This window comes from Solanum pennellii, chromosome 1, assembly GCF_001406875.1.
Source record: "Solanum pennellii chromosome 1, SPENNV200".
Lineage (NCBI taxonomy): Eukaryota > Viridiplantae > Streptophyta > Magnoliopsida > Solanales > Solanaceae > Solanum > Solanum pennellii.
In genome coordinates, this window is record NC_028637.1 from 94280659 (window position 1) to 94293977 (window position 13319).

General features: G+C 33.0%; 4 protein-coding genes across 6 annotated transcripts; all 4 read left to right on the forward strand.

Annotated features, from left to right (window-relative positions):
* Positions 1-3914: 3914 nt before the first annotated feature.
* On the forward strand, positions 3915-6569 carry LOC107008343. The gene is made up of 3 exons (XM_015207336.2): positions 3915-4099; positions 4774-5064; positions 5895-6569. The coding sequence occupies exons 1-3, from the start codon at positions 4001-4003 to the stop codon at positions 6480-6482; spliced, it is 978 nt and encodes a 325-aa protein (XP_015062822.1). The 5' UTR covers positions 3915-4000; the 3' UTR covers positions 6483-6569.
* A 35-nt stretch (positions 6570-6604) lies between these two features.
* On the forward strand, positions 6605-8563 carry LOC107008342 (pentatricopeptide repeat-containing protein At2g44880). The gene has a single exon (XM_015207335.2). The coding sequence runs from the start codon at positions 6726-6728 to the stop codon at positions 8535-8537; it is 1812 nt and encodes a 603-aa protein (XP_015062821.1). The 5' UTR covers positions 6605-6725; the 3' UTR covers positions 8538-8563.
* Positions 8564-9050: 487 nt separating this feature from the next.
* On the forward strand, positions 9051-10317 carry LOC107008344. Its single transcript, XM_015207337.2, has 4 exons — positions 9051-9192; positions 9307-9430; positions 9609-9669; positions 9786-10317. Exons 1-4 carry the CDS (start codon positions 9162-9164, stop codon positions 10122-10124), a joined length of 555 nt encoding a protein of 184 aa, XP_015062823.1. The 5' UTR covers positions 9051-9161; the 3' UTR covers positions 10125-10317.
* A 469-nt stretch (positions 10318-10786) lies between these two features.
* LOC107005162 (palmitoyl-protein thioesterase 1) lies at positions 10787-13319 on the forward strand. Of its 3 annotated transcripts, none has more exons than XM_027915600.1 (12): positions 10787-10970; positions 11320-11404; positions 11573-11624; positions 11711-11731; positions 11805-11858; positions 11943-11993; positions 12066-12128; positions 12237-12302; positions 12390-12428; positions 12533-12649; positions 12772-12831; positions 12917-13317. In XM_027915600.1, exons 1-12 carry the CDS (start codon positions 10883-10885, stop codon positions 13178-13180), a joined length of 960 nt encoding a protein of 319 aa, XP_027771401.1. In that variant the 5' UTR covers positions 10787-10882; the 3' UTR covers positions 13181-13317. The 3 variants fall into 3 exon arrangements, with proteins under 3 accessions (XP_027771401.1, XP_015059163.1, XP_015059162.1); XM_015203676.2 differs by having other exon boundaries at positions 10788-10970; positions 12739-12831; positions 12917-13319; XM_015203677.2 differs by lacking the exon at positions 11711-11731 and having other exon boundaries at positions 12739-12831.

The window sequence follows — 13319 nt, forward strand, 5'->3', positions numbered from 1 at the left end:
TATATATATATATTAGTTAATGTAAATATATATATATCAATTCAAAAACCTAATGGATTATCCATTATTTTCCTCTTATTTCCATCTTTTATTATTGGGAAAAAAAGACATATATGTCTCAAACTTTCGTAAATGATATGTAAACCCTCCTTCATATTTTTGGGACATTAATGCCCTTATTATTCAAACAGGGACACGTAACGGAATTTAAAAGAAAAAATAACAGAAATTACTTATTTCTATAATCAAACAAACAACCACGCATATTTTATCCAAAGAGAAAAATATTGGAAGTAAATAATCACTTTGTTATCGGCTATCTGCATTAAAAATTACTTTGACTATCGATTAAACAACAATTTGTGAAGAAGTTAATCCGCATATATTCATATTTAATATATAAAATATCATATTACATGATGCAATTTATTAAAAAAAACCAAATACACCCATTATGTTTTGTCCTTTTCCCCTTGTTTATATTTATGTTTAAAAACAAGAAATGGTATTAAGTATTAACCATGATGCTGCACTTAAATAACCTGAATTGAGGACAACACACATTATTATTCAATAATGTGCTGATGGTGACAGTTAACCACATGTTGAACCCATCGTTGAAAAAAATATCGTATATATAAGTAATTTATATATAAAATGATTAAATAATATATTTCAACACTTGAAATATATTTTTTATAGACTAATGGCTATTTCTAAACATCTTTTGTGAAATTTCTGGCTCCGTCACTGGATGGTGATGACAATGCAACAAAATTAATATAATATAATATAATATATTATATTATGTGATATTATAAAATATAGTCATGCACGTGATTAAAAATAATAATAATGATGCACCGTGCACGTGATTACTTTAAATAATAAGAATATTACTGTATTCTTAGGGTTTTTGAGTTTATCAGACATTTACAGGTTTATTAATTTTCCTATCTGAAATATTATTTACATTTCTATTTTTTGGATTATTAGAAAAGTAGTATCATTTTTGTTTTTCACTTTTTATGCGGATAAGCATATACATATATATATATATATAGATATATATATATTAGTTAATGTAAATATAGTTTATCTTAATTATAATTTATGGATTATTTTTAACTATAATTATGTGACTTAATTTATTATTATTGTATAATTGTATATTGTATAATTCGGAATTCGTATGACATAATTTGTATCATTTGCATAATATAACTTGTATAACTGTTAAAGTTCAGATGTTTGTATTGACATAAATTTGCTATTTCAAATTTATACAAAAATAGCTTAATAATACAAATGTACACATGAATTATATAAATTTACCGACGAATTATATAAACAAAACAACTTAAACTGTAACTACAATCCATAAATATACAAACTATAGCTATAAAATATAATCAAATTTATTATAGTGACTATTTACTAGAGTTTCTATTTTGAAAAATTATACTGCATAAAATAATTAGCAAAAATTGCATCGAAAAAACCCACATCAAATTCCCTTTTGTTAACTAATAAAAAAAAATTTAAGGGTTTACATTTTACTTATTTTTTACTAGCTATTAATTGGTTAGTCTACCTGATAGTTATTTAATACTTTATTAATGCATGTAACTTCTTTTACCAATTTACCATAAATCAAAATAAAATGAATTAACTGCAGAATCAAAATTATTTATTCAGATCATAGTTGTCATACAACGGAAATACATCCTTCCTTTCTTTCAATATTCCTAATTTTTAACGATAGTTGGAGGAGGAGAAATTATAAGATGATTGTGATTCTTTCGTATTTTTTTAAAATCTCAATAAAATTATTGATTCAGTTCTTGAGAATGAAGTTTCCTTAATTATAACGATTATTATATCACCTTTGCGCGAAGCAAGTATTAAGTCAAAATGCTCAATTCAAGTCTCTCCATTATACAATGACTATTAAAATTTGCTTTGGCTAGGCTATTTATTAACTCAACCTTTCTCCTTTTTGGGCTAGCAGAATACTCAATATTATTGCTTTGTTTTGGTAGTGGAAATCGAATTTTCATCGAGAGGATTTAAACGTAATTGACGCTCCTTCGTGGATGATGACTTAGTATGACTAGGAATATCACGATTTACTAGTATATTTTGGGAAGAGTCAATAGTAATATTATTATTATTATTATTATTATTGTTGACTGAGCTTATTTCTGAAAAAATTATATCTAATTAAATCTTCACAGAAATAATGTTCCATCGAATCGTAGCATAAAATATTGTTTAGGTCAAAATCTTCTAATGAAATAATTTCTGGCTGATTCATTTGGTTGAAAATCTAAAGGAATTTTTTTTTTATGGGATTTAGTTAGATATTTCTTATTCTTCTGATTAAATTTTATATATAGTGGTCCTGCACAGTTAATTAGGTTTTTCTTCGATAGTTTTTGGTTAATTATTTTTTAAATTATTAAAATTAAATCAATTATTAATATATATATATATTGATTGATTTAATTAATTATTGTACTCCCTTGTTTGAAACTCATTATTTTCAAGAATATCAAGGAATTAGCTTCTGATAAAATAATAATAATAATAAAATAATATAAATAGCGTGGTGTAGCAGTGGGTATTTGCTGACTTTGTTTCTATCTATTAAATTATATAAATATATATATAAAATATATTTATAAATATAAATAAAAATAAGGCACTCCTTTTTGTTGAGCGGTAGAGAATATTTTAATAATTACAAATTGATATATCACCTACTAATACTATTATAAATTATCTTATAAAGTGACGATTGCTCAAAGTTTTTCTCTACAAACATATATATATATCAAGAGTTGGAATGGTTCATTCTAACAAATGTCCCTATTTTTGGGCGATTTTTAATTTTTATTACAGAATATAATTGTCATTTATAATTCTCCTTCTACATTTTAAATAAAGAATAAAAAGTAAAAAATATTTGATATTAGAAAATCAAATCTTATGATATATATTTCTTAAAAATCTTAAAATTTTAATTTATCAAGTTCACAATTATAGAATGAAATGACAAAATCATCGTGTCAATCATTCTATCTATACCATACATCAGGAAATAACCATTCAAACTAAGCTAGCGTTTGACATAGATTTTCAAATATATTTTGGCAAATTTTATTTAGGTGAAAATTTAAGTGAAATTTCACCATGTGTTTGTCCGTGTATTCGGAAAATATATTTCATTTTTTTAGAAAAATATGATTTATATTCATAAGTTTTAAAAACTATCAAAACTAACCATAAGTTTGTATTACGAGTCAATTGGATCTCCGTTGCAGCAATAACAAATAGTGTCCATGACACTAGAACAATATGATAGTTTGAAGTGAGTGCAATAAACATCATTCCATACATCATGAAGTAGACAAAATACATGACTTAGTTATCCTGAGTCGATTGTCCATCATTTTCATAAACAACCATATAATAATTTATATTCGCCGAATATTTCATTATTACTTTGGTGTAAAATTTCAATGCAAACAACTACTAGAGGATGTTTTTATTAAAAAAGGAAAATGCACAAGTAACCTCTCAATCTATGTCTGAAATCACAGAGACACATTTATATTATACTAAGGTCCTATTACCCCTGAACTTATTTTATAACTAATTTTCTACCCTTTTCAACTTACGTGACACTAGCTTGAAAAAAGAAGTTAATCGGTGTTTGATCCACAAGATAGTGTCACGTAGCCCAAAAAAGATAGAAAATTATTAATAAAATAAATTTAAAGAGTAATACAACCTTCATATAATATAAATGTATCTCTAAAATTTCAGATATAGATTAAGAGGGTGCTCGTGCATTATCCCTATTATAAATAAAAATCTGGTATAAAGTTTCAATTTTCAAAAAATACCAAATGATGAGATTTAACCCAGAAAAAACTATTATTTGGAAATTTCAATGGAATGAATTTGTATGAGCTAAAAGATATAGGAAGTTTCCATGGATCGCTGGACAGGAATCTTGAAGGTGCCATTGTACAACACATATTATCGAGTTGCTGCTTCACTTTGCCTTTCTCCTTCTTCCAAATCTCTCTCTGTAAGTTGTTCTTTTTCTTTAAACCCTAAATCCTTTTCAGACTTCAATTTATCCCACCAAATTCACTTTTTTTAAAAAAAATTGGAATTTATCGTGTAGTTATGTAGATCAATCTATCAATCATCTGCGCTTCAAGTCAAATTCGTTGGAATCGTTTTTATGCAGCCTCAGTTCTAATTAGCTGGTTTCGTTATATGCATCTATTCAAGCATATTTGGGCATGTTCAATTTTGTATTTAATGAATTTTGATTTGTACGGAGCTTACTGAAAAAGGAAATTTTGATGCTCAAATATAAAGACTTATGTATGGCATCCGCTAAAAGATTATACTGGGAGAAAAGGGAGCTCTTTCTCAAAGCTTGATAGGCTTATTTGAGCGTTTCCCCTTTCAAAAAATAATTTATTTAATGATGTGGCTGAATCATAGTTGATCACCTGTAAAAAAAAAATGGTTTTGCAAAATCGAAAATATTTTTAGTTTACAGATACTGGCATAGATGAATCTTTTCTCAAATGGAAATGACATAGATGAGTTCTTAAATTTCGATAATATATTTGAAGTTATGTGCATTTTTAGCTATTCACTGTTTGGGTAGCAAGGAAGTTATTTTCTTTATTGTTTTTAATCGAATGGCCTGCTCCTCTAATGTCTTGCATTTTGTATGAAACAAAGGTGCCTGTTGCAAATGCTATTTTTTTCAATGGAGATAAGATTGAAGGGACGGGAAATCCAGTGATTGAGAGATTATCTGACCTGCAGCAAATTGCTGAAATCTTGGTTTCGAAATTTGGGAATTCTATCAATGCTTGGGTTATTGAGGCACCTGTCTTCAATGGACCTTTTGCGGTGTATAAGGATTTTATACCTTCTGTCAATGAATATGGAGAGCCTAAATCTTATGATGCAGATGGTTTCCCTGCTTCTTCCTCCATTGTCTTGCTTTTGTGGAATTGCTTAAAAGAGGTATTATCTATTGTTCGAAGTACCTGTCTTGTGTGCTGATCACCATGTACCACTTTTTTGTTAAGTTAGTTCAACTTTATTGAAAGAGAAAATATGAGTGAAGTTCCTCATTAGAGTCTCGGTAATATATTGTAAGTCTTTTTGGCTCTAGGATGTACGATTTTAACAGTTTCTTGTAGTGCCATGTATGTCCTCTTAGCTCTGTAGTTTAGGTAAATATTACACTATCCTCAAGGTAAGGGTAAGGTCTGCATACACCCCACCCTCCCTAGATCCCACTTGTAGGAGTATAATATGTATGTTGTTATATAACAGGCTTCAAGAAAAACCCAAATAAGCCCTCAGAACAAAGTTAAGGTTTCGACATGACCATCTTGTGAATGAAGATGTCCTTTGGGCCTGTTTTGACTAGAACTCGCACTAAACATGTTTGTAGAAGACATAGATGAGTTGTGAAGATCTAAGAGAGTTTATTCAGTCTGTTATTTCTTGCAAAACATTGGAGGAAGTATTTTCCCATTTATATCTACATTGATTCTGTTGATTCTCGCAAGAAGAAGTAATGAATTACTAATTGCTTTTTGCTATGCTCCTTATAAATCTATAACTCGCTTCTCTAGCTGGCTTGTGAATATTTTTCTTCTGTTTTGTGGTGTTTCTTCCACTTGATCTCACTTGCTTTTTCTCATTTATCCATATGCAGAATATTAGGAATCATAGTGATATACTGCCTGTTCAAAGAGGGGACTTTGTACTTCTTCTTGCATATTTTCATAGAACATTATATGCAGTTTAGTTGCTTATGAATTTACTTAACTGTCTTAAAACAGGCAAAAAGTGTCATTTCAGGGAAACAAAAAGAGCCCTATCAAGCTGAAATTTCTACATCATCTCTGAGTACACCAAGAACTTTACTTCTTGGATTTAGTAAGGGTGGTACTGTACTCAACCAGCTGGTTACTGAGCTTGGTTTTGCACCAGTCCAGCTCACTGAAGACGTGCCGTTAGCAAACAAGAATGTCACAAATGGAGGATATTCCTCCCAGCCACAAGATCAGATTATTCCAAATTCTAAAGACGGCTTCTTAAATAGTATAGCTGAGTTCCATTACGTAGATGTTGGTCTAAACACAGAGGGAGCATATGTAACCAACCAAGATGTCATTCACAGAATTTCTGATCGCCTCGTCCAAGGAGCCCCTGGTATTCGTTTTTTCCTTCATGGAACTCCTAGACAATGGTGTGATCGTGACAGGATTTGGATCCGGAAGGAGAAAGATGAGTTTTTTCGGCTTCTCAAAGAAGCAACTCGGAAGAATATGGGGAAATTGTATATACGTGAAAGATTGTATTTTGGTAATAAGCTCCCTGATCTCCAGATACACTTTGAAATCATCGAGCATTTGGATGTTAGCTGAGTATTTCTTCTTGATAATGAAATGCATGTATTGTTTACTCCCTCCGTCTGAATTTGCGCGACACATTTTGAATTTTGATGATTTAAACAATCTTCACCCTTTCATCATAAATTTATTTTTTAAAAATATTTTGAATCGTCAATTATCATGACTTATTGTAAAACGAAATGTAAGTATTTATAAGAAAGGAGAAAAGTAAAATATTGTTAAAACCCTAAAGCATCAATTTTATATCTCCAAGTAATGAAGGATAGAAAACCCTTTGGGATGTGGAGCAGAATAGAGAGAGAATGCCATGTTTTGCTTCAACAGAGAAACTCCAAAGCTACCCTTCTCCGTATTCACGCCATAATGCTGCGTAACGCCATTGAAGATAACGTCAGTCTACTCACCATGCTCATTTCAAGCTTCTCTGTCAGTGACCCAGTTGCTGGAATCAGCCATGCACGCCGCATGTTCGACAAAAGTCTCCAAAAGGACAAGACTTTCCTCTGTAACGCCATGATAAAATCTCACATGGGTGTTGGTCAATTCGCCGACTCAACATTTCTGTATAGAGATTTATTAAGAGATACAAGTTTTAAACCCGATAATTACACGCTTTCGAGCCTTTCCAAGTGTTGTGGCGCAAGATTGGTGTTGTGGGAAGGCTTAGAAATTCATAATCATGTGTTGAAATGTGGGTTTGCTTCGAATTTGTTTGTGGCTACTTCTTTGGTTGATATGTATGGGAAGTTTGGTGAAATGGCTTTTGCTAGGAAGTTGTTTGATGAAATGCCCCAGAGAAGTCCAGTCTCGTGGACAGCTTTAATTGGAGGTTATTTGAAGTGCAGGTGTATTGGTATTGCTGAAGGACTTTTTGATGCAATGCCTGAGAAAGATGTTGCTGCCTTCAATGTGATGATTGATGCTTACGTGAAGAAAGGAGATATGCTGTCAGCAAATAGATTGCTTTGGGCAATGCCGGAGAGAAATGTGATTTCTTGGACTAGTATGATTGATGGGCACTGCAGTAATGGTAATGTAAGTGAAGCCAGGGCGTTATTTGATGTAATGCCGCAAAGGAATTTGTTCTCTTGGAACGCAATGATTGGTGGATACTGTCAGAATAAACAGCCGCAAGAGGCTTTGAAGTTGTTTCATGAGTTGCAGATGGGGACGACATTGGAACCGGATGGTGTTACTGTTGTCAGTGTACTTCCCGCTATTGCTGATTTGGGTGCTTTAGATTTGGGTAACTGGGTTCACCAGTATGTGAAGAGGAAAAAATTAGACAGATCTTCAAATGTTTGCACTGCTTTGGTTGATATGTATGCCAAGTGTGGGGAAATTGCAAAAGCCAGGGAATTTTTCGATGAGATAAAAGTAAAAGAGTCATCAAGTTGGAATGCTTTAATTAATGGGTTGGCGATCAATGGATCTGCTAAGGAAGCATTGGAGGTGTTTGAGAAGATGAAGAGTAAAGGATACGAGCCGAATGAGATTACTATGCTTGGTGTTTTGTCAGCTTGCAACCATGGTGGATTGGTGGAGGAAGGCAAGAAATGGTTTGTAGAAATGGAGAAGTATGGGCTCACTCCACAAATTGAGCACTATGGTTGTTTGGTTGATCTCTTGGGGAGGTCAGGGTGTTTGGAGGAAGCCGAAAACTTGATCGAGACCATGCCTTATGAAGCCAATGGAATAATATTGAGTTCCTTTCTATTTGCATGTGGTTATGCCAAAGATGTTACAAGGGCTGAGAAGGTCAAGAAAAAAGCAATTGAGATGGAACCGTGGAATGATGGGATCTATATTATGTTAAGGAACATGTATGCAACTGATAAGAGGTGGAGTGATGTTGAAGACATTAAGGGCCGGATGCGGAGAGAAGGGGCAAAAAAGGAGGCAGGTTGCAGTACCATTGAAGTTAATGGTATGGTCTGTGAATTTGTAGCTGGGGATAAAATACATGCACAGTGTGAGGAAATACATCTTCTATTGGAGCATTTGCTGTTGTACATGAGAGGTTTGGATACACCTTATAGTAATGATATTGGATTGGTCGAATTTTGAGTGATGATTATCTTGCCAATATTACGTGTTTCATGCACGACAGGTAAACACCTGGCCTTCCCAAGAAAGGAGTTGATGCAGTTGGAATGTGTAGAATTTGTCTTTGTGAAGAGTGTATAGGCCTCCGACTGAAGATCAAGAGAATATTAGTACTTGAACGTCAATGTTGGTAAGGAATCGGAAATGACTGCTGCACAAGTATAGTTCTTTCAGAGTTATTGTTGGGTGATAAATGCTGGGAGCCCATCCTGTAGATTCCTGCTTAAGCTAAAGCTAGATAAAAGTCAAGAATCTACATGATGAGCTCCCACACGATGAAAGTTTGAAATGTCAGAGTTGGTCAGGAATCAGAATTGTCCATTTTTTGGGATTACTGTTGCGAGGCAAAATCAGAGCATCACCCGTGAGCCCGTTGTGTAGATTCCTCCTTAAGCCCATTGTTCAGATCTCTGCTAAAGCTAAAGTTTGATGAAAGCAAGGGATCAGATCCTAGCAAACCAATGGAACAGTTGCTGGATTCTTTGCTTGCACCCATCACCTATACAGACAAACAAGTCATTCCCGCCCTCTTCTTTCGTCTTTCTTTATATACTAGATTGAATTTGTTTGCTCATATTGACAAAGATGGGTCTGGTCACGAGCTTAGCGGCAAAAGGTCAGTCATCTTCCTTCTTCACCTCCCTACTTTCTTTGAGCATAGCTGTAGCTTGTACATCCTATGTTTAGATATCAATGACATTTGTGAACCATTATTATTTCAACTCTACAGGATTATCAACAACACAGGTTATTAATAAAGCGACAGGAAAATTCAACGAGTTGTTCCTGGGTGAAAATAAGAGAAATCTTGATAATTTAGACGACTTCCATCTTGCAATTCTTGACATGTTTGTGTAAGCTTCTTTGTCCAATACTCGGTTAGAACTTATGTTGATACAACTAGCCTAAACTTATCAGTTAAAAATGTAATGCCCGATAAAACTACCAGTATCTAGTTTGTTGTTATGCTATTCCTAACTATATAAAACCATCATCTTTTTGGGTAACGCTGAAGCTTTCTTTTAACCACAGCACTGTGAATGGTGCATTGCCTGGCAAGCACTGGGTTGTGCCTCCGTTTGAAAAAATTAAGGTTATCTTCTCTCTCTCTCTATATATATATAAGTACACACAACACACAAAATAACACACGCGCACAGATGGACATCACCCATAAACTGGTTGCTAATGCATGTGTGGCAAATATAGGAATGTTTTGAGGAAAGAGAAAAGGCAGTAGATGAAGAAAGAAAGAAGACGGTTGTGGTAGAGTTCCTGAAGAAGTATATACAACCAAACAAGGCAGATAATACATTGCTCTTCATTGGGCTGGCAACACCCCCTGCAGCAATGGCAGTCAAGAAAACCGGTGAATCTGTGCCTCAGCTCAAATTATTAAAACGCATTCCAGACGTTGTGTTTGTTCCTGCTGCTACATTGCTGACTCTTGTTTCAGTTAAGATTACCAGAAGTTTATTGCTCCAACGTGCAGCATCTGAAGATCATCTAGTTGCAAAAAAAAATATAGGAACATCGGATTCAGGATGAAAATTTACAGTTTGTGCACAAGATTGTATGTATTCACATTCCATGTATACTAACTAACTTGCAACAAGGAACTAAAGCATTCAGATGCTGAAACTTTAGCCAATTTTAATACGTGTTTCAGTTCTTTATGATTGAGTGTATGTATGAAAAAATTGAAAGATTGTTAAATGAGTTTGTTAGTTTTGCTGTGAAACTGATGATTATGTTTTAAATTTGAGTTACTAAGAGTATATTTGAGTGTTCGAATTATTGAAATTCTAAAAATAAATATTATTTTTTATTCAAACGCATATTTCTGAAATTTCAATTCGTTTTACATGTAGGATGTGTTTGGTACGAAGAAAAATATTTTTCTGGATAAAAGTTTTTAACTTATTTTTTGGATAATGAGTAAAATTTATTCGCACCAATTGTTTATACCAATTTAATAAATGTATGTCATGTGTTTTAATTTCTAGTTCAACTTTAATGAATTAATAAATATTTTACTTTATTAATATAAGTGATTAACTTTTTTTGTATATAATTAAGTAATCAATTAGAACACGTATTTATTGATTGTCAACTACCACAACTCATTTGAAATATTTATTTTTCTCTCTAGTTTTCTCTTCCCACGTGTATCTTTATTTTTGGTGTGCTACATTTGGAGTATCCTATAAATTAAGTAATCCATGTATTTTCTCCAACATCCACACTTTTTTATAACAAAAACTTAATCCAACATTTATACAATACATTTGTTGACTATTTTCCCAATGAAATTCACTTTGATTCTCATTAATTTCCTCCTCTTCACCCTTCACTCAATCACTACTTATTCTCTTCCTTTTGTTGTCTTTCATGGTAAACTTATCTTCTTAATTAATTTTTATTCTATTGCTTTAATTTATCCCCATGTTTGTAGCCTTTTATGATTGCTTGATTTGTTACAATCTTGAAGATAGGTATTAGAGGTGATTAATTATTGAGTTATTGTAAAGCTGTTCAAAATACACACATAAAAAAGTCAAAACTCAAACATGTAGTGTAGTATACATAAAATGATTTGACCTATTTAGATGGTGTAATTTTTCAATGAATTGACTGTGTCTCTCTGTTTGTATTCTGTGTAATATGTAGCTTTCTTCTGTTATCATATTGGAATAACAATGTATTGTAGGGTTTAAATTGTTTTTTTGATATGATAAATCAGGAATATCAGATAAATGTAGCAATGGAGGAATCACACATTTCACTGAGCTTTTAAGCAACTGGTCAGGCTCTTCAGGACATTGCATGTAAGCATGTTCTCCGCGACAAACCAGATATCATCTGGTCTACTACCTCTAGTGATGTGTCCATTTCAGTAGACGAGAGTTTAGTAGGGGGAAATTTAGTCGTTAATTCTTGCTTTTAAGTATAATTACCAACTTAAATCTAGCTAATTTTTTTTTCTGTTTGCTTAGAGAAATTGGTAATGGAGAATGGGACTCCTGGTTTATGCCTTTTGCCAAACAGGTTACACCTCTGTTTATCACTGATTCATCAGCATGGATAAAGCAAAATTAATGACTTCTTCGTGCTTGTTGTTTTTTCGTTTGTAGGTAGACATTGCTTGCCAGAAGGTAAGTCAGGCTAGTGTAATGTGTTGGTTTAACCTGCAGTTGTTCCTAATCTCATTATTCATTCAACTTACAGTTAAAGAAAATGAGTGAGCTTAGTGAAGGTTACAACATGATCGGGCTCTCCCAGGTAAAAACAGCAGCAACATTGTATGAAATAAACATGCTAATTAAAGTTTCCGCGCATAATTTGATCTCAGTCTGGCAATTCCAGGGGAACATGGTTGGTAGAGGGGTTATTGAGTTCTGTGATGATGGACCTCCGGTAAGAAGTTTAAACTTTATCTAGTATATTCAACGAATACCTCTATTCATGTACTCGTAATATATGTAACAGGTGAGGAATCTTATATCTCTAGCTGGTCCTCATGCTGGGATTGCTTCTATTCCCTTCTGTGGTGTATGTTCTCTTTGACACCATGAACTGAAACTAGCCATTTTCAACTTCTCTTAGTTATGTTTTCGGTGAAACATTGTAGTGTCTTAAAAGTCTTTTCGATTTTCACAGTCAGGTATCTGGTGCATTCTTGCAGACTCTTTGCTCAAGTTAGCAATTTACAGCAATTTTATCCAGGTCTGCCCCTTCTTCTTCTTTTTTCATATACACTAGTACAACTATGTAGTCCCTTTATTAAATGGTGTCCTTTTAATGCAATTCCAGGCACATCTTGCTCCTGCAGGTTACATAAAAATCCCAACTGTAAGTAACCACATTATGTGATTTTGCTATATCTGTATCAAACGCGATGGGTGTAATTTAGCTGATCTTCTCTGCTTTGTTTTGTGGCATTTTGCGCTTTGCAGGACATAGCTAACTATAGAAAAGGATGTAAGTTCCTTCCGGTACTCAACAATGAGGTACACAGAAACTCTACTTACAAGAAAAGGTTTGCAAGCTTGGAAAATTTAGTACTTATTATGGTGAGTATGGAATATATTCCCAACTTGATTTTCAGCTTTTTACTCTTCATTCTGTAATTTGATAGCTCGTAAGTTTATTTTTTCATCAGTTTGAAAAAGATGAAATTTTGGTACCAAAGCAGACCTCATGGTTTGGGTACTACCCTGATGGTTCCTTCACCACTGTTTTGCCTGCTCACAAGGTAATTAATTATAAACATTCTACGCGTCACATAACCTCATTTGTTTTCTACATAATTCACTTTTTTTTCTTTCTGATTTGTGTAGACAAAGCTGTATACAGAAGACTGGATTGGTTTAAAGAAGTTGGATGAAGCTGGAAAAGTGAAGTTGTTCAAAGTATGTGGAAGTCATCTTGAAATATCTACTAGTGAAATAAAGAAAAACATACTACCATACTTGCTGGATAACGTATCTACTACAGTGACTAAATCAAGATCATCTGGTCTGTTATGGCCTTCGTCTTTCGACGATGAAGAAAAAATTCTCACACCTGCTAAAACAATTAGCTTAAGATCATGGAAATTTTAGGTAGCTAGTCTTTTCACTTCTTCCCACAACCTGATTGTTTTCCATTTGAAAACACACTTGGTATGTCAAGAAACAATGTGTAACTTTGCAAGTAGCAAACTGTGTTTGGTATAAAGAAATTTCAGATGGTTGAAAGACA

Coding starts and splice junctions, on each gene's coding strand:
- LOC107008342 (XM_015207335.2), top strand. CDS start 6,726: ATGAAGGATAGAAAACCCTTTGGGATGTGGAGCAGAATAGAGAGAGAA.
- LOC107005162 (XM_015203676.2), top strand. CDS start 10,883: ATGAAATTCACTTTGATTCTCATTAATTTCCTCCTCTTCACCCTTCAC. Junction 11,625..11,710: donor TTATGCCTTTTGCCAAACAG/GTTACACCTCTG, acceptor TTTCGTTTGTAG/GTAGACATTGCTTGCCAGAA. Junction 12,650..12,738: donor AAAATTTAGTACTTATTATG/GTGAGTATGGAA, acceptor TTTTTTCATCAG/TTTGAAAAAGATGAAATTTT.
- LOC107008344 (XM_015207337.2), top strand. CDS start 9,162: ATGGGTCTGGTCACGAGCTTAGCGGCAAAAG. Junction 9,193..9,306: donor CACGAGCTTAGCGGCAAAAG/GTCAGTCATCTT, acceptor TCAACTCTACAG/GATTATCAACAACACAGGTT. Junction 9,670..9,785: donor CTCCGTTTGAAAAAATTAAG/GTTATCTTCTCT, acceptor TGGCAAATATAG/GAATGTTTTGAGGAAAGAGA.
- LOC107008343 (XM_015207336.2), top strand. CDS start 4,001: ATGGATCGCTGGACAGGAATCTTGAAGGTGCCATTGTACAACACATAT. Junction 4,100..4,773: donor CTTCTTCCAAATCTCTCTCT/GTAAGTTGTTCT, acceptor TATGAAACAAAG/GTGCCTGTTGCAAATGCTAT. Junction 5,065..5,894: donor TGTGGAATTGCTTAAAAGAG/GTATTATCTATT, acceptor GTCTTAAAACAG/GCAAAAAGTGTCATTTCAGG.